Source organism: Epinephelus lanceolatus, chromosome 8 (genome assembly GCF_041903045.1).
Source record: "Epinephelus lanceolatus isolate andai-2023 chromosome 8, ASM4190304v1, whole genome shotgun sequence".
Taxonomy (NCBI): domain Eukaryota; kingdom Metazoa; phylum Chordata; class Actinopteri; order Perciformes; family Serranidae; genus Epinephelus; species Epinephelus lanceolatus.
Window position 1 is genome coordinate 41,140,291 of NC_135741.1, and position 20,727 is coordinate 41,161,017.

Below are 20,727 nucleotides of genomic sequence, written 5' to 3' on the forward strand. Positions count from 1 at the left end.
ACATCCATTCTTTCGGACATTGCTTCCCCCCACAGGTCAGGATTATACTGCAGTTTGGAGTGATTGTATTTCCATATGTGTAATCATGTGGCTGTGATGGATTCAAGGACTGTTTTTACAGTGTTTGACTGATTCTCTTCACTGTCACTGTCTCTGTGCCTAGGTGTGATAATGCAGCATAGAGCCTTGCTTTTTCTCTCCATGCCACAGTTGCATTTCATGAGTAGGTGTTTTACAGTTTGTTTTCTGCAGGTTCTACAAACAGTCCATTCTCATGTTTGCCTATCTCTGCCAAATCCCTTGTCGCTCACAGTGTCCCCGAATATCACATTAAAAATAAAGTAGTGTGTAAGTAAAACACCTCTCAACAAGTAAGCTGAAGAGTGACACACAGTGGGAGGGATCTTTTTCATGTCCTTGTAACTGGAGGAGTTGCCTGACTTGTTGGGCCTGTCTACTCCCTCAAGTTTCCCCGTGGCTAGTTTATGAACAGAGAGTTTTGAGGCTACATCTCAGCACATATTCACCACATCATTGGCAGGAGGACGGTTTCCTGATAGCTGCTGGGGCTTTACCAAAGAGGGGAGAATGGACGCAGCACACAGGCTGAACAGAGAGGACATAGCTCTGAATAAAATGGGCGATGTAGAGGTATGCAACAACAAGATCTTTTCTATTGTATCCAATACGGCTCCAGTCTTTTTGTTTGTTTTTTTCCTGTTTGTTTCTGTTCTGCTATGTTCTTTATATGTTCTTTTCTGTTCTACTCTGCTTTGCTTTGACCCACGAGTCATCATTTGCCCAAGGGCCAGAATTCTTCCTAGCAGACAAAGTGGGGCCAGGACTTACAAATGAAAAAGTAATTTATTGAAGCCTATTGAGCCTGTCATTGATTAATATTTACACTTTCTCACTATAGTAATTTTATTTTTATTAGTCTGTTGGCCTATCAGTGTGAGCAGACTCCTGGAAAACATAGGAAATCCATAATGATACTTGAGTAGAACATGTTCTCAGACCTCTGCCAAAGAAACACTTCACTCAAGAGTGATGGTTAAAATCTGTAATTACAGTAATGCAATTGCAGAAACCAGTCCTGATTGGCAGCTATGAGCTGTGTGTGCCCATTCTCACATGAAGATACCACACAAGCCACATTCCGTTTATAAAAGACGGTAATCAGTTTCAGCCTCACCTATCCTTTTCAGTGAAGATTCTCAGTCATCCAGTCATGGTAATCATACGTGCCTCTCATCCAAGAAGCAAAACGTCTTCAAGAAACTCAAGCAAGTCCAGTTGCCTACGATATAACACTTACGATCACCTATCCTTTAGAACCAGTGTATCAAATGCACGTATTTGGGGTTGGTAAATCATTCCTTGTCTGTTCTGTTTCTGTTGTTTTATTATATTGTATTCAGATGGAAATGATACACATCCCTGCTCCTTTCATTTCATCTTTAATAACTTTACACTGTGGGTCCCCTCATAGAGTCATTTCATTGACATCCAGTTAGAATTTAATTGTAAATTGTTGGCAGTTAGATAATACAAGATAAATAATAAAAAGCTGACAGGATTCAGAAATAGCTAAAAGCACATGTGTTTATTTTAGATGATGATTATCCAACCCAAGTGTCCATTGTGTGTTCCTATTACTGTTCACAAATCCTGTGGAAAACATCAGATGCACACCTTTAAAAACTGGTTGAGGTCATTAGTAAGAGATGGTTTCTTTCCTTGCCTGGAGTTATCACATCATTAAACGTCACCTTATAGAAGGGTGCCACTGATTAGGTGCGTCATCATGTCCAGTGTGTTTTCAGTCATATACCCACAGCGTATCCTGTTCTGCTTTTGTGTCCTAAGGCTGCTTGAAAGCAGCGGGGATAAGGAGCTGGCTTGAGGGTTGTTTTTTCCTCACCACAATGATCGGCACATTGGGGTGATGTTAGTATATGATGGATCCAACGTATAATAACATTACCCACATTCACATTGCCTGAAAGTGCAGAGCAATGTCGGCACACAGTCCTTTTGTTATGCAAAACTCTCTCTGGTGCTGCTGTAGCTGACTGGCACACCAGGAACCGGCAGGTGGGTCTTTCCAGCTCCAGTATTTTCATTTGTGCTCATCATAGTGAATTGATCACAAGCCATTCTGTTCGTCAACATTTGTTTATTGTGTTCCAAATCATAGGCCCATAAATATAGATCTGTACCTCATAACTGTTAGACTTTGATCCTCTGCCTGACCCTACTGTGTCCAAGGCTTTTCATTCATTTAAAAAGTAACTAGTAATATGTAATGTATTACATTTTGAGAATAACTTGCCCAACACTGACTGAATTAAGGATTCCAATATGTTATCTCTGTGGCCTTGGAAAGTTCAGTCTATATTTGTGAACATGAGCTACTCTCTCTCAAAGCCAGAAACCAGAAAAGAAAGTCTCAACCTCATGATGTAATCAGGTATAAAGTCTGGAGCTGCTCCATAAACAAAGAATGGGAGACTGATGACTGAATGTTGATTCTGTGGGTCCAATTCTCTGTCTGAAACAAGAAATGTCCCCATATACTCAGAACATTCCCTTGGCTGCTCTAAGTGTCATCGAGAACATCTTTCCCAAGTCATTGTCTATGGAGCAGCTACCCTATCTATGACATCACAAATGTGAGTTTTAGTACTCTAGCTTTCGGATTTGTGAGAGAGTTCATGTTTACTAAACTTTTGGACTGTTTTGGACCATAGGAATAAAATGTATGAATCTTGTAAATAGGTGTGGTTCTCCTTAAAAAAATGGGGTCTATGAGGGAACGCCCATAATCATTTCCATGTGTACCAGTGGTGACCAGTTAAAGCAAATAGAGATTTAGTCCTTGTTTTGTTTGAATAATTGTAAAAGGTTAAAAATGCCTAGAATTATCTAGTAAGTCTTCAAAAAGGACAGATGAAAGAGAAGTCTAAAGAAGAAAAGTCTTGGGAAACAGAAGGTTGGGAAACACTATTAAAGTAATAATAATGTAGTCCATTTACAGGAACGTCAGTGGTGACGTAAGCCCATGTGAAATCAATGTTTCTTTCCATAGTTGTCAGCTTTGTGTTGAGATGAATGAAAGCTGTGTGACTCAGACAGAGTTTCACCCAGGTGTGACATCTCAGCTACCTATGTTACAAGACTGGGTGAATCCCTGGGAAAAAGCCTTTACCACTGATGTGGTTAAAACAAACAATCACTTTCTCTCAGAAGGGGGTGAATGGGTGTGGTGATCAGGATGATTATTCTGCCCAGAAAACAGTTTAGCTGGTATCACTAACTAACACCCCCTAAAATACCTCCTGCTCACCTACAGAGTCAGTCTCAGTTCATACTCTCTGCACATGTATGTACCAGTTCATGTGACACATTCCCAAGTTTCTAGAGATGTGGAAAGACATGCCGACTGCATGTTGTGTCTTGTTGCCTCTCTCTCTCTCTCTCTCTCTCTCTCTCTCTCTCTCTCTCTCTCTCTCTCGACCAGGTGAGTTATCAAATGTGTCTCTGCCACTCCCACCTCTTCTCTGACAGCCTGAGTACACAGAGTACAGAGAGAGCCTAGTAACAAAATACACAACACCTCTCTGTGTGTGAGAGAAACCATAGTGACGCATGGACTTGGACACAGAGAGCAATCGAGAACAAAAGCATAACACTGTTAATCATTTGATCCTGTACTGTCACAGGTGGATCTGTACCTCTGTTCTTAAACAGAACCTGACAGTTTACTCTCTCTCAGACCTACCTTATCCTCTCAACACCTTCAGGCACAGACAGTCCCCTCTGGAAAAGTCTTCCGACCCATCAACCTGAATCACTACGCCACAAAGAAGAGTGCGGCTCAGAGCATGCTGGACGTTGCCTTGCTGATGGCCAACTCGTCCCAGCTGAAGACTGTTCTCTATGTGGGGCCTCGTTACCGTTTCTACATCCCGCTCATTGTCCTGCTGTCTCTGTCTATCACGTTACAGGTCATAGTGGGGCTGCTGCTCGTCTTTATTGGCAAGTGACTCAGGCTTTTTGCATCTCCATTGTTGTCATCTTTCTTGCACAGTTTGATCAATACAATTTGAAAACAAGCCCCAGCCATATCTGCCTGATGGAGGCTAAAGGGAACATTGGTGCACTGGTTTTCCTCTACGTCACAATTTCCCTCCCAGTGCACAAAAACAAGATGCGGTGACTTCAAAGATAAGTAATGTATGAATCAGTGAGCTGACCAGAGGTAACAAAATCCAAATACAGCACTTCTAAGCTCACTGATTCATATATTACTTATCTTTGAAGTCACTGCATCTTGTTTTTGTGCACTGGGAGGGAAATTGTGATGTAGAGGAAAATTAGTGAGCTTTAGAAGTGCTGTATTTGGATTTTGTTACCTCTGGTCAGAAACAGGCTGCTGGCTGTAGTTTCATATTTTGCATTAAAGCCACAGTTGATAACTTTGATGAAAATACGTTTTTGTCATATCTCCTGACACTGGCTTTAGATCCACAATATCACATGAGACTGTCTGTGAAAAAAACATCATGTTCCTCCTTCCCTTATTGCTTCTATTGGCATTTGGTATGAACTACTGCAGCTGAATGAAAACAACCAATCAGAGCAGAGGAGTCTCCAGTGTAGCTGTCAGTTGTGTCAAGGATGGCTTGTGAATTGTGGTCAAACTGATTCATATTCGATCAGTGCTATCTAGTTTGACAGTTTGACTGCAGTGACTGACATGATTGACAGCTGTATCACATACCTCTCTTCAACAGTTATGGGCTGGGTTAGTTTGGTTTGGGCCGTCAGCCCAGTGTGGCAGGGATTTGCACTTTGTGTTACCAGCACATAATTTAACTCATTTCATGCCCACCACCATATAATATGTTATGTCCATTTCATGTATTTCTATGATACTGGGCTGGTCTTTCTGTCTCTGTTGCTCACCAGCTTCTCCTGTAGCTTATTTAGTTTTTGCTGTTGTGCGATTCTGTCCCAGCAGTGAAGTATGATCTAAACGACGCCAGGAAACACGCCAAGTTGAACAGGCTGAACAATGTGGCAACAGTGTTTGTCTTCTTCACTGTCCTCATCAATATCTTCATCACAGCGCTTGGATTTGAGGGACATGCTGTCAGGTAGGCCATTAAAGTGTCACAGTAGGCTCACTAACTGTTGTAAAGCCTTTCAAACTTGTTTTTGTTTTTCTTCCCAGGTCATCGGTACCACCTGTGATGTCAGTAAACGAGCCTCAGATTTCCCCTGCTTTGCCCATCGATCTTAACGTGACTGGTGGCATTTAGAGCAGCATTTGGACCAAAATGACCTGTTACCTCAAAGCCTTGAATTCTAAAGGGTTACGGTGACACAGCAGGCTTTTTGTAACATCAGCTCCCTGTTTAAATTATGACTGGTTTGGGCAAGGATTCACCAACTGGAACAAACCTTGAAGTCCTGAATGGATTTAATGACTCTACCATCACATAGTCCTGAGAGGCTTTTGGGACTCCAGGCTGAGACCCAAAGATGACCAAGTGAAACGACATCCTCAGTGACCATCGACCACAACCTCAACTCAGGATCACAGCTGTTAAATTCAACTTGACCAACTGAAAACCTCAGTTTGAATACATTACCACTGCCTCATCTGCCTTTGAGCACAGATGTCAACAGACTCTTTTAGTATACTTTTTTTCCAAACTATTTAAAGCCTCTAACTTATAAATGTATCAGTGCTTTATATTGTTTCTATTCAAATGTTGAATTGGTGGAATTAAGTTTTGTAACTAAATAAATGAATTCAGTACTTGGTATTTGACAATGTTTTATCATTGGAAACAAGTCCCTTATTCTGTTTATATTCTAATTTACTTGCACCTCATTAACATTTTTCATACTTAGAACTTCATCTTCAATGCCATGTTTTACAGAAAGTTCAAACACTCACTCTCTAGGGAGCTGGAGAGATTTTTTATTTTATCTTTTTCAAAGATTTTTCAGCACATATACACAACAGCCTTTGGTTTTTGATCTGACGTAATGTAAAGGACAGCCTCTGTTCACCAGTCAGTTTATACTACATGACATCATCATGTGCATCTCACAAATAAGAACAAATTACATTAGAGGACAGCTGCATATAAGAAATCAAACACACAGAGCTCTGCATAGCTGGAAAACATAGTGCAACATTTCATGCAAAGAAATTAAAGCAAAGGGCGAGCGATATTCCTAATTTTCCTTGTTGTCAACAAATCCCATGAAAAGACCAAAACCATGACCAGTCTCACTATGTGTTTGTCTGCATCTCAATACTCTGTCTAGTGTCTTTATCCTGGCCTGTCTGTGACTCTCAGCACTAAGCTCAGTAAAGATGGAAATCTTTAGCAGTGCATACTGCTGCAACCTTGCATTCTAAAGCTGAAACGAATAATGCATGGTCTGAGAAAACACTCAATCATTCATACTGGAACTTTACATGATTAAGGGACATTATTTCAACCCTAAATGTTTAAAAGTGTATTTCTTAATATCTAAATCTATATATTCATTTATTATAAAAGCAGTCAAGTTGCAGTTACAGTTTTTATCCATGTCTGTCCGGACTCATATGTAATCCTGACAGTAGACAATGCTTCAAATATGGATACATACAGATTCTAGAACAACGTTTCACACACATCTTCAACCTGGCAGCAGAGAAGATCTGTACAATCAGCACAGTTTTAAGGTGGACACAAAAGATTAGTGTCACCAATTTAGCATCTAACCAAATGTCTCCCCATCTGTTCCTGAGTCATGACGTTTAATAATGGTCAGAAGTGTTTTTGCAGACCATTATGATGTCACAGTGAAGATGTCCTTTGACCTTTTGGATATAAAATGTCATCACTATGCCATTATATCCTATCAGACATTTGTGTGAAGTTTTGTCATTATTATCGTATGAATTCTCGAGTTGTGGCCAAAAACATTTTTTGAGGTCACAGTGACCTTTGACCACCAAAATCTAATCAGTTCATTGTTGAGTCCAAGTGGACATTTGTGCAAAATCTGAATAAATTCCTTCAAAGTGTTGCTGAGATACTGCATTTATGCGAATGAGACAGACGCACGGTTAAAACTACCTTTGATGTTTGACCACCAAAACCATCGTTGAGTCCAAGTGGTCGTTTGAGGTATATTTGGAAATTCTTTTTCAAAGCGTTGCTGAGATATCGCATTCAGTAGAATGGGACAGACATACAGATGTATGTACGTACGTACTTGACAGACAAACTGAAAACATAATGCCTCAGGCCATGACTAGTGCTAGTGTGGAACCATAAAAAACAAAACAAATTAATGACATCCTTAATTCCTCGCCAATAAGGCCGTCAGGGGGGTCTAATAGACCCCCCAATTTAATGGTTGGGGAAGAAGAAGATATATTTTATTGATCCTTAAAGGGAAATTCTTTTTTTTTCACTGTTGTCATACAGGCCTGAAATACACACACATGCACCAACAGGACCTATACATGTTTTAAATGGAGAGATGTCAGAGTGAGAGAGCTACCCATGGACAGGCACCCCGAGCAGTAGGGGGTTCAGTACCTTGCTCAAGGGCACATCGGCAATGCCCAGGAGGGGAACTGGCGACCCTCCTGTTCCCCACCTTAGTCCCTATGGATGGAGCTACTGCCGCCCCAACAAACCATCGCCCCCAAACACTGATGACCCTGAGAAATGAGATATACCAGGCTTTGGATTAGGGATGGGCAAATGATCAAAATTCATTGTTCGGTCATCAAAAAAAAAAAATAACGATCAATTATCGATTAATTGATAAGCAAGTATTTCAAAAGAGAGAAAACAAGAGTGCAGTGCAGATTGTCGCCACAAGAGAGTGCAGCTGCCCCAGTTCTGAGCTTCAACCCCCCCAGGCCAAAGAAGAAGAATGGCGCGCATGTGCAATTCACCCCTGGGTGTTTACAAACGTTGCCAGCCAGGGGTTACAGGCTTCAGTTTTCAGCGAAACCTCCGTCTTTCAATGGCATAATGTTTTGAGAGGGCTCAAGGGAAGCAGCCAAGCTTTGGAGAGCGATGAGAGCCTCTGTCTGTTTATGATTTTTTGCCTGACATAGGTCCGGCAGGGGGTCTCATAAGCACGGTGGCTCGCCGGGCCTGTAGCATTGTAATTAGGGGAAACACTGCGACTATCGAGCAAAATTATTTGTGATCGATCAAAATCCTTAACAATCAATCATCGATAACCGAAAATTGATGCCTATCCCTACTTTGGATGCACAGACTGTAGTTTTTTTATCATTTCATTGTATTTGGTGACACTAAGAAATATAGAATATTAGCAGCCTTTAAAAGTGTAAGGAATGTGGTGAAACTTTGCATTGGGATGAAAAAAAAACAAAAAAAAAACAGTACTATTACTGATATTAACAGAGGAGAAATGGAATGGTAAAAAACCCTGTCTTCCTAACAATAAATCTGATCACAGACTCGCAAAAGGATTTTCTTCATTGTTGATCACACGGCAGTAGGCGTAGTAGAGGACGGCTGCTACCACAGCTAACAGCAGCAGCAGCCGAATCATCTTCCAAAAGCTGCTTCCAGACTTCTTGACTGGCTCCTTGGATCGTACTGCGCTGTGATTGGCTGTTCTGTTAGTGACCTGGACAGGGGGCCTGAAGCACAGGAGGGAAGATGATATTAAGACCAGGCAAGGAACTCATTTGCTCAAACAAACACACCATCAGTTTATACTACAGACTCACTCTGTATCTGGGTCTGACTCCTCGTCTTCCTCTGGCTCAGGGTGGCCTCTTCGTTTCAGCCTGAATGGAGGACACTTTACAATTATAATTTAATTTAGCAAATAGTCAAAGCTATTTATAGACAGTAACAACACTGCTGTAAAGAGATAATGACACAATGTGCAGTATATTCCCAGTGACAAAAAGGAGCAAAGTACATTTACTCAAGCACTGTACAACATTAAGGTACTTGTACTTTACTCAGGTATTTTTAATTTATGCTTTTGTATGCTTCTTGTTCACTGCATTTCAGAGGGAAATTTACACGTTATATTCCAATCTTTTTTTCCAATGCAAATCAACAGGTTAAACTATTTTCTTACAGTCAAGTTTCATTTCCTATCCACACTAGCAGTGTGGCTGTAGAAGTGGTGATGTCAGGTGGCCGGTCACCACTGTGGTCCAGACAGACATATCTCAATAACTTTTCAATTAATTACCATGAAATTTGGCCAGACATTTCATGTTCCCATCAATCTCAGCTGTACTTTGTGTTTAAAGCTAACATTATGCTAAACCTCAGCCTGTAAACATTATCATTGTGAGCATGATAACATGCTGTTGGTAGCATGTTAGCACAGAGCCGCTAACCTGGCTGTAGACGCTTCAGGGAATATTTACTTAGGGTCCAGTGTATGGGAGTTTGTGTCATCTAGTGGTGAGGTTGCAAATTGCAACTGAGTTAAACTTTTCCCTCATGCCAAGTGTGCAGTAGAACTACGGTGGCTGATGCGAAAATACAGATGGCCCTATCTAGAGCCAATGTTTGGTTTGTTTGTTTTGGTCTACCACAGAAACACGTGCAACATAGTGGACTCTGTGGCAGTCTTAATTTCGTTGACAAAAGCTATGTCAGCAAATTATGGCTACGTCAACGACCTGTCTTCCATGACAAAAATGAGACGATGATAATAACAAAATAGATCACTGTGAGTGTGTGTGTGTGTGAAAACTGTACTCACATGTCTGAATAAACCTCTTGTCTAACCTGTCAAAAATAAAAGCAGAATAGTTTGTGAGCTTATTTACAGTCAGAGAGCAGAGGAATCTGGCACAACCACAGAGGGACGAGTGGACAATCAGGACTCACCGGACTGTGGTATGTGATGTAGGTAACCTCCTCCTCTGTAAAGAAGAAAAAAGACACATTAGCACATGTTGACATAAACATTTATTGACTCTGCTGTCAATATTTTTTAAGAATATCATAAGATGATGATAACAGAAAGTGTTGCCAGAGTGTTACAGTTTGTGGTTCACATTTACATACTTGCCTGCAATTATAGCATTATGTAAGAACAGCTCTTGTTTTGTTTGTGATGTTTGATGCTTCAGAACAGACAGGGTGAGATTTCAACATTCAGAAATATGGGTGACAAAAAGGAATAAGGAAGAGGAGTGTGTTCAGGGTTATTTTGTGCCAATAAATGTATGTCAGTGTGTCGCAATAAGGTAGGCTGCACCTGGTGAAAGCATGGATTCCTCCAGAGAATGAGCTGCAGCAAAAACCTCACCTACAAAGTGAAAATGACTTCTCACAGGAGTGCAACTGCAGCGCACAGACACTAGAAGTTGAAGCATCGTGGGTATATTAGCATTATCAACGCGTGGAACGTGTTTCTGTTTGTAGTGGTAACCGCATCTAATGTTGTTATCCGGCTGTTTTATATTATCTGTTTACTATAACAGGCATGCATGAGTGAGAAGAGGATCTTAAACTAACATTACAGACCACTGTGACAGTCTGTGACTCCTGTTACAGTCTGTAAATCATTTCAGTTACTTTCCTCGCCCCATACTGATGCAAAAATACATTTGCCAGTAATTATCTTAAAGGCTGTCTAAGTCTTCCTAAGCTTGAAAAGTTTTTGTCACATACAGCAAACCTCCTCACGATCCGCTAGCTACATGTCCTCTGAATATGCTGTGAAAAACTCCGGTTTCTGTAGGCAGCCCAGGCTCCGCAAATGGCAACAAAAACACTTCGCTTCTGTTTACGTTCAACAATGTTATCAAACACAACGGAGCTAGCTCGCCTTTTAGCCTCATTGTAGCCTGTAGCTCTAACTGCCTCTCTGGGCACCGCGTTCAAGTGTGCACGCTTGCGAGAGACCGTGAGACATGGGTACCGCGTTCATGTGTGTGTGCTTGCTTTCGCTGGTCTCGCGCTGGCTGTTTGGTGCAGCCTGGACCAAAATGTTTTTGTTGCCATTTGCGGAGCCTGGGCTGCCTACAGAGACTGGACTTTTTCACGGCATATTCAGAGGACATGTAGCTAGCGGATCGTGAGGAGACGTTTGCTGTATGTGACAAAAATTTTTCAAGCTTAGGAAGACTTAGAGAGCCTTTAACTGCATATTACTCCAGTGATGAAATAAATCCATGTCATAACTATTTCAAGTTTTAGGTCAAGCACTTGAGAAAAAATACAGATTCTCCAGTTCAGGGAGAGGATTGTTGTGATATACAGTGATTAAATTAATATGTGTTTCAGCAACGCTTTTCAATTTGAGGTCCAGTATTTTCTGATCAGGTATCGGACAAATAGGGCTTATTATTATTATTAATATTATCATAACACAACAGTGATGTAGAAATTAGACTAATTTTAAAACATGCTGCTACCGTCATTGTTTTTAAGAGAAGATAACTGAATAAAATATTTAAATATAAGTTTTTGTTATTCATTTTTGGGTTATTTAAAAGTTATACTACTTGAGTAATAAAAAAACAATCTTTAGAATACTCAATAAATTAGTGGTTAGATTAACTTCTGTGGACTGAAGTGCCCCCAGAAGTACACTGCACACTGACTGCCGAGCCCCTCCCTCTTCTTCCAAGGAGCTGCCTCTGTGTTACTGAGACTCACCCTGGGTCTGGGTCCACAGCTGCCTGTACCTGTCATAGACATCTTCACCGAGCGGACGGGACGACTGAAGCATCCCCAGACGTATTGTATTAAGTTTTTTTTTTATTATATTGTTTTATGTTGACACTTGCTCTCTGCTCAGCTCACCCTATACTTAGTGGCAAAGGTGTACATTGGGGGTACATATATCACGTGGGCAGTCACAGGGTACTTCCCAAGGAAAATATCAGCGTCAAAAACTTCACTTGCTGCATTCTGGTGAATTTTTATGCGCCATGTTGTGTCTTTGCCTCTGCATCAATTTATAGTATATGTTTAAAGGAAAACATAAACGGTAAGCAGCGGAAAATTCAAAATACAGTATATGCAGTGAGGCTCTCAGGTTCTTGTGGCATACAGAGCAATCAGTGGGTTGATATACCTACATAAATATTATTCATATGTTTCATTTGCATTTCATGTTGTACAGCTCATGTTCAGAGTGTGGTGTTATTGTCTGGGTGTTTTCTGATAAGGTAAGAGGCTGGTTTATTGGTTGAAAAATGTAGTGTTATCTATTAGTATGCATTGTCTAACTCTGACCAGCAGAGGGCGCGTTCGCTACACTGTGTGTGCAGGGACAAGGGAAGGATCGCGGGAATACGTTCAGGAAACGAGAACACACACTTGAGTGTAAAGTACTGTGAGTGTGGCGAACTGTGATGATTAATATACTGTATTTTTGCTCTTGGCAGGTAAGCAGGGAGAGTTAGAATTGGATAAGTAATGAATGAATATGTTATGTGGTAGTTTACAATCTCGGTTGGACTCAATGTGGTTCCAAAGAAAAAGAATGTTTAAGAACGCTATTTGTTCAGCGAACGTAACGTACTGAAAATGGCGGCTAGCTAGTAGTTAGCACTGGGTGCCTGGTTACCTCGTTGCCTTGAGTGAGCGTGAGGCTGGAGAGTAGAACTATGAGCCGGTCTTAAGAGTTCATGCTGTTTGCGTACAGTTCATAGGTGAATAAATTAATAACTTATGTGATGTTAAAATAGATACATGATTGATTTGGTTAATGTGACAGTGTTAAGTAGACATGATTGGCTGACTGTGTATTTACGAGACAAGTTGATATTGAAGGTACATGATGAAACTGGTCTGGAATAGAGATGTAACATACATGATTTATTGTTTTGATGTTGGTGTAGATGTTCATAATTTTCCTGTGTTAGAATATTGAATACGTTCAGGAAACAAGAACACACACTTGAGTGTAAAGTACTGTGAGTGTGGCGAACTGTGATGATTAATATACTGTATTTTTGCTCTTGGCAGAACAAAATAAAAGACTTCAAATTAAATGTGTAGTTGAGGGCAGCTTCACTCTGCATCACGCTACATTCTGTTTGTTTATTCTCCTGTAGATTAATGTTTCTCATTAACGTTATCTTTGCTGAGTCAGCACATGTAGGCATGAGTAATCTTCTATCCTCTTTTGTGTCTTTTTTTTTTTTAGAAGTAACCTCTGTAAAATGTGCATGTGGCACCTATTCATACTATATTATTATACATCATTTTAATTCATTTATGATCTCCTGGGTTTAACAGCTCATATGTGAGATTTCTGCTCATGTTCAAAACTTTCTGCACATTCAAAACATATCCCACATATCTGTGTTGTCTAAGATTCAGAGAAAATGTTGTAATATTTTGAGAAAAAGTCATAATTTCATGAAAATAAAGTTGTAGTGTAATGACAGCAGAGCCATAATATTTCAAGGAAAACGTCTTAATATTACAAGAATAAAGTCATAGCTTTTTGTAAAAGAAGTCATAATTTCACAAGGTAAAAGTCAAGATTTTAATACTGTTAGTACACAGTAGTAAACACATGAGAACAGACATGTGTCAAATTACTGTTGATGACCTTAGGTGACAGACATCAGCAATTAGCACCTGATGTTATTGTCAGAGAAAATGAAACCGGTTAGTGTACCTGATGTGTGAGTCAATACAAATGTCAGTCTGTGTGCAGTGTATTTCCAGGGACATTCTGAGTCAGCCTGGCTCTCATGTTGCTCTTCAGGATAAAAATCATTACAGTCATCCCGTCTGCTTGGTGAATATGCCTGCGACATATACAGGCAGCTGCAGACCCAGACCTACGGTGAGTATGAGTGAGACCTGGGCAGCTGCCTGGAGGCTTTGCCCCATAAGGGGTATCTTATCTTCTGCGTTCTGCTTAGCCGTTGTGAATTTACAGCTCATAGCAATTTCATACGACACAATCTGTGGCATTTGTTTGATATCTAGTGTCTGCAAAAATTTTTGTTGCACATTTCCAATCCATCGTTAGCGTAGTTAGCACGCATTAGCTCAGAGGGCTAACTTGGATTATTTACTATATTATGTGAATGTCTCTGTCACTTTGAACCTCTCATCCAACCCAGTTAAAAAATCTGGCATTTCAATTAAGTGTTACTAAGAGTGTACATGAAAAAAGGGAACAAATAGTTGAATGTTTGTATTGAACAGCCAAATCTAATTTGACTGACTATACTGAGTCAGGTACAGCCCCACAGAAAACACTTCTGATCAGACCAATCTGACCACTGTGTGGCTTATTGTCCACACAAATGTTAAATTTCTCCATCTCCAATAAAATACAGCTCACAAGTTTTTCAGTGGAAAGCATCCTGGAGTAGGGAGACAGTCCCAATAAGGGCAAAGGTGTCTGTAAGCAAAGGGGGATGCAGAGACAGTGACACGGAGTTACAGGTCAGAGGAAATGCTAAAACATACACATATGGCTTGAAGAAACATAGTCTATTATGACTTTATTCTCGAAATCTCAGATTATTCTTTTTTTATATTTTGTGGTGCTTAACAGACTAGAATTCTCCCTTTGGATTATCAATTTCTCTTGATAAGCTTATCATGTGCCCCCTGCATCTTACCCAAAACCTACACCTATGCTTACTAGGGGTGGGGAAAAAATTCGATACAGCATAGTATCAATATTTTTGTGTGCCAATATTGGCAGTGCCATGCAGCATTTTTTTATAAGTTATTCATATTCTAAATACAAATTGAACTTTCAGTAGCCTCTTGAATAATATAATCAGTTGCTTTTTCAGTCCACTACAAACTTTTGATGCAAAAAAATGACTAAAAAATGTCTTATTAGATAAAACAGATGTTGACAAAGTTTTCCTTTGGGGATATTATTTGCAGTTGAAAACAGGGAACAAATTGCAATGTATTGCAATATATTTTATTACAGTACTCACTGTATTGCAACACGTTTAAAATCGCATTACTATTGTGTTGTGACTAGAGTATCGTTAGGTGAGGCTGAGAAGAAAAAATGCCATTCACTACAGTAGGGGGGAGGAAGGAGGTGACAGCTTGCTTTGTGGCTGCAGCATGCAGAAGTGTTCTGTTATTTTTGCTTCTGCTTAATCTAATTTTGTTTAATTTACCACATTCCACCTTTGCCTCCATTTCCATAGATTTTTTTGTAAATAAATGCAACTTTTTTTTTTTTTTTTGCACTTACTCCTGCCTATCGACCCACTTTCTCAACAGTCCTGGTCCCAGGCAACATCAACCCTTTATATGGGGTGAGGGTGCTACAACAACATTAAAAGACCCACAAATTAACAGTGACACACAGCCTCTGCAGACCAGCAGACTGAAGAACATCCTACCTTCCTCTCTGTAGTATGTCTTATCAGACGAGGGCTGCTTCTGAGCATTCTCCATGGCTTCTTCAAGCTTCTTCTCATACAGCTTTCGAGTAGAGTCTATATTCACATAAACACATTAACAGTGCTTCAATATCTTTATCACAGTTCACAAAAAAAACACCTTTAATCATTTAAAAAGCCTTGATTTCATTCATTCTATTGTAATACTTATCAAATAGCTTAAAACTTCAATTAATAGCTCAGACTTTTATTTGCTTAAATCACTGAAATCAACAGGCCTATATTTGGGACAGGTGTCCTCTATATAGGACAGACCTTTAATCTCTTTCACACAAAACTGTTGTTCAGAAAAGATACAGAAATACAATCAAATTGTTTATTTAAACCAGTACCAATCTTATTTATTTAAGAATTAGGCTTCCGATAGTATATAAGTTATGAATCATTCATTTGATCTAGCTCCGACAGACAGCTCATCAGAGAGAAGGTAAACTGCGGCAGTTGAGGATTACTGCACCTGGCATATCGACACATCACTTAATCCTGTTAAAACAATACTCACAATTTGGATTAATTTTTATGAAAACCCCTCTTGATTCTTTTGATCTGAGGACCCTAACGGACTTAAGGAATAAGTATAACTTACAGGGTAATCAAGGAACGGACACATAATTTGAGGGAGCCAACAATCTGCTTTTATAAATCTGAAGAACTTTTATTAAAAAAAATGAACTGCTTGGTGACCAGACCAGGCGTCTAACTCAAACAGGCGTTCACTTGTCAAAATGTGAATTGGCACTAGGCTTTTAATTGAAGTTTTAACGCATTATTAAGGTAATAAAACAGATGATTAATGAGAATATTGAGAAAAAAAGACAATGGACCGAAAGGGATGCCCAAGTAGCCTACAAGACAAAACAAATTAAAAGATCCAGAGCAAGTGAACATACCGTCAAAAATGCAGTAATATTGCTTTAAAACATGATGGACTACATGGCTGTACAATGTAGGAGACCATTTTTATGTTATATATATTTTCACTTTCTTAACAGGCTACACTTATCTTATTTTTATGATTACACTTTTCATTCTTACATCCACAACTATTCAAACAGGAAGTGGCAGTTATGAACCAGCAATGACATAATAAAGCAGTTAATGTGTGCACTTCATAGACTGGACATATTAGTGCAGTCGTCTTACCTACTATGGGTCCATGTTTGATGCCATACTCAGCAAGCAACTTGCTGATCTCCCCGTCACTTTTCTCACTCAAAGCCATCTGTTGATAGATAGATAGTTAGTTACTTAGTTAGTTAGATAGATAGATAGATAGATAGATAAATAGGGAGGGAGAAAAGGGAGGAGACTCATACAGTACGCTGCCCGCCAGACTGCAATCCGGCAGGAAAAAGTGAAAGAAAGAAAACAACTTTGAAGTCAAACTGAAGTGGTCGGTTGAAAGTAAAAGCTAAATTTGAAAATCAAAGCCAATAATTCGACGCCAAACGCTTTGTTACATCTTACAACATGGCTATTGCTTTATATCCATAATGCCTAACGTGAGTAAAGCAACACAGTCACGAAATGAAACTTCGCGGGTTTTTATTCTCGCGCGAGCAACAAACGCAAGCGATTAAAAAAAGTGAACGACAGATTTCCTGGTTGGAAGTTAAAATGAAATTATTTCACTTACCTTAGACAAAGACAAACAAGTTAAGGGTTGAAAATGTGGCAAAGATCAGAACGAGAGTGAGCAGGCTGGAGCAGTGAAGTGGGTGTAACTTCTGGCAAAGGCAAACATCCCGACGACGTACGTTAACTTGGCACACCTACGAGGTATCAAGGCGGGCTCAATAATGTTCTGCTGGTACAGCTATTGCCTAATAAAGAAGTTAATTGTTTACATACACTGAATTGTGAGGGAAATGTGGTATTCTACTATCTACACAATATAGCAAAGTGTGTAATGTAGGCTAATGGCTACCTCCACGTTTTTTAAGACAATAGTTGTTTTTCACAGAAGACATTTGAACATGTCACAGTAGGAAAACCAAGCACATGTAGCCTAATAAAATGAATGGTGGCTGTATTACATTTAGGGACCGTTCGTTACTTATCAGAGGTTGTTGCTGTTTTTGTTTTATTTTTGTCTATGTTTTTTGGACCCTCCACATATACAAATATCTTCCCATGAACCTCCCTGAGTGACTGGCACAAATTACCTATAATATTTTAAAAACAGAAGCCTTTGTCCTACATAATGTGTTGAGAGACTGATAGAAATTTGATTTTTTTTTTTTTTTTTTGCTTTTTAATTTTGAAAACAATTTCGGTTTTTACAGTTTCTGGCTATGATAAATGGCGTACTTTGGCAATTTTTTAAGAAAACACACCTTTCCAGTGTGCACCTTTGTGAGGGATGTTTTCTTTCAAAATCAGTGATAAAATAAATACATAACACATAAAATTAAATTTGTGTGCCCCTCCCTGAAGCCAAGATAAAAAAACATAAGTCCATCTCCAGTGCTTAAAAACATTATTTGAAATGCCCCTTTTCTGCACCAGCCCTTCCCCTCTCATAACTAACGAACAGTCCCTTAGCAGCAACAGTAACTGCTGGATTTTTGTCATGCTGTCATGACTTTATTAGGTCACCTAAGCATGTCGTTAATGTGATTAGTCATAGCATGCTTTCCTACTGTGACAAGTGAGAAATGCTTGTAGGACAGCATTTTATCTGTAAAGTCACTGTTTAAGACAGATATTATGTTAAATGGTAGTGATATAAAGGATAAAAAATTGAATGACAAATACATTAGAGATTAAACCCAACCATCGGTGGTCTATTTTGGCCCTGCCCCTCCGACAGCCTGTGTCCAGCCCTTCATCAGACCGTCTTAAGGTGGAAACAAATGGTGGGACAACAACTACTTTGTACAGATGTCAAACCAGAACATTACATTATATTTTCCCACACAGTATAACATGGGTGGTAATCCAGCTGTGCACCTGTTTTCCTCAGTTTGCTGTCATACTGCTCGATTCCCTGTTTGTATGCACTGCTAATGTGGGTGGCTGTTTGCTCCACTGAGCAAGCGCAATTTTAGTGTGTTGTCCTGCTGCTTTCATGTTCAGTGATCCTCCTGTTCAGTGATGTTGTGGGTCAGCCATTTTAAATTTGATTATTTTTTACCAGCAGTATAATTTATAACAATATCCCCAATGGTGTAAAGTTAGAGGATCCACACTGTTTATGGTGGCTACAGTGACTATCTTCTTAACTAGAACTACTAAGGGACTGTTTGTTATTTATGAGGAGTTGGTGCAAAAAGAGGGAGGCATGCCAAATGATTTTTCTAAGCACTGGGGAGGGACTTATGTTTTTCATTTAGGCTTAGGGGAGAGGCATACAAATTTAAATGTTTGTGTTTTGTATTTATTTTACTGCAGATTTTTAAAGAAAACATGCCCTCCAAACCTCCGGGCTGGTCCGGAAGGCATGTTTCTTTAAAAAAAAACACCAAAAGAACACAACTTGTCATAGCCAGAAACTGTAAAAACAAAAATTACCATTGGATTTTCAAATTTTTGTCGTCATGTGCAAGGAATGCTCCCATCAGAAACAATCAAACAAACAAATCTGAGCTTAAAATAGGGATATGCCATCCCAATCACTTAATCTAAACTGTTTGCACTAACTTACTAGCATGCACAAGAATGAAAAAAAAAAAAAACAAGGCTTTTTGAACTCCAGGATTTCCTATTCAACTTTTAACTTTCAAGTATCAAAGAGTAAGTTTTAAAACATCTAATAACTAATTTATGGTGGAGGGAGGGTCATGCATTTTCTGCCAGTTACTCAGGATGGCTCAAGGAAAACTATGTGTAGGATACAGTTACATCCCAACCAGCCCCCTCCTCCTCTGACAAGTAAAGAACAGTCCCTAACTTCTCCCAACTACAAGCAAATGATGACAATAATAGGTTACTTTGCAAATTGGCAAATAAAATTGCTGTGAACCCACAGGTATCAGCTCCAATCTGGCAACAGATTTGTGGCATCATTCACTGCCAGCTTTTGGCATGCATATTGTTGTTTTCCCGGGGCACTTGACATTGTGGCCTCTTGAGCCAGATGCCACTTGCGCTTTATTAAAACAATTCTATCAGCCACTGCCCTTAAATTGTAGAATAATGATAAATAAGTGCAGCAAGTGAGGACTGTTTGCATTAATCCAGACCTATATTAATTTCTAAGGTATTCAGTACAACTAAATCCACACTTTTTCCCTGCTGCTATTAGGTGGGTTTTTGCCTTTTGCCCCAAATGACCTATCCTCTCTCATCAGACTTATGTTCCATTACCCCACCAATCCTCATGGTAGGCTCTCCTGGAATACTCACTTTGAAAATGCCAGTTGAGAATGAATAAGGCTCTTTAATAACAAATATTTTGTTATCACCTATGTTAGAAAAGTATGTTTCAAAATTATATATTTAATATATCCAACCTATCACTTTCTAAAAATATATATAAATCACATTTTTGAATCTTGTGGACTTTGTTATATCGTCTTAAAAACAATTTATTTCATTAATATTTTATGTGAAGCATTTTGGGAATGACGTGGAACATGTTTGACTTAATATTTATGCATATTTGTTTATCCTTGATGGTATACAAACTACACAAAGCTGGAAAAATATCACTAGCCTACAACTTTAACAACTAAAATGGATAATAATAAAGATCCCCATTCACTGACCATTAACTTGAAATCTCAAAAATTACTACATGTAGTTTCTTCCCGAGGCATTCAGACTTGGCACAAGGTGCTGTTCAAAGCTCTGCATAAACCATGCTATGAAGTCTTCCAATAAGATTCCCTCTCCTGCAGCGGCCTCTGGAGGTAGTGAGTGAGTCAGGCCTTATAAGGAGTTGGAGTTTTCCAGGAAGGGCGTTGGCTGCAGACTTCAGTGGTGTAGTGAATTGTAATCTACACATTTTCCACTCACTAGAAACTTCTGTGGAAAAACACTTAACATTGCTGCCATGCTTACTCTGTGCTTCATCAAAGCTACTGATGAAAACCATAACCATCACATTTAAATAAAAACACTGAAAGAGTTCAGCAATGTCCGTTTTTAAGGCTAATTATAAACACAGCGCTAAGCATGGAACACAGGCACATTCTGTTAAATATCAGTGATTGAAGTTATGCTTCACCCGTTCTGTATATGTTGTGATCTTAATTTTTTCCCATGCATTCATAGTTATCCAGACAAAGTTTTATACTCAAAGTTTTAAGACATAAAACACAGAGCCA

The 20,727-nt window shown here is 39.4% G+C and overlaps 2 protein-coding genes across 2 annotated transcripts; one reads left to right on the top strand and one right to left on the bottom strand.

The window, feature by feature from the left end:
- Positions 1–460: 460 nt before the first annotated feature.
- LOC117257922 (ninjurin-1) lies at positions 461–5,837 on the top strand. Its single transcript, XM_033628339.2, has 4 exons — positions 461–651; positions 3,807–4,041; positions 5,027–5,162; positions 5,240–5,837. Exons 1-4 carry the CDS (start codon positions 589–591, stop codon positions 5,325–5,327), a joined length of 522 nt encoding a protein of 173 aa, XP_033484230.2. The 5' UTR covers positions 461–588; the 3' UTR covers positions 5,328–5,837.
- A 138-nt stretch (positions 5,838–5,975) lies between these two features.
- emd (emerin) lies at positions 5,976–17,240 on the bottom strand. Its single transcript, XM_033630250.2, has 7 exons — positions 17,094–17,240; positions 16,601–16,679; positions 15,398–15,493; positions 9,927–9,961; positions 9,799–9,824; positions 8,798–8,857; positions 5,976–8,707 (listed from the first exon to the last, which is right to left on the bottom strand). The coding sequence occupies exons 2-7, from the start codon at positions 16,677–16,679 to the stop codon at positions 8,515–8,517; spliced, it is 489 nt and encodes a 162-aa protein (XP_033486141.1). The 5' UTR covers positions 17,094–17,240; the 3' UTR covers positions 5,976–8,514.
- Positions 17,241–20,727: the final 3,487 nt, after the last annotated feature.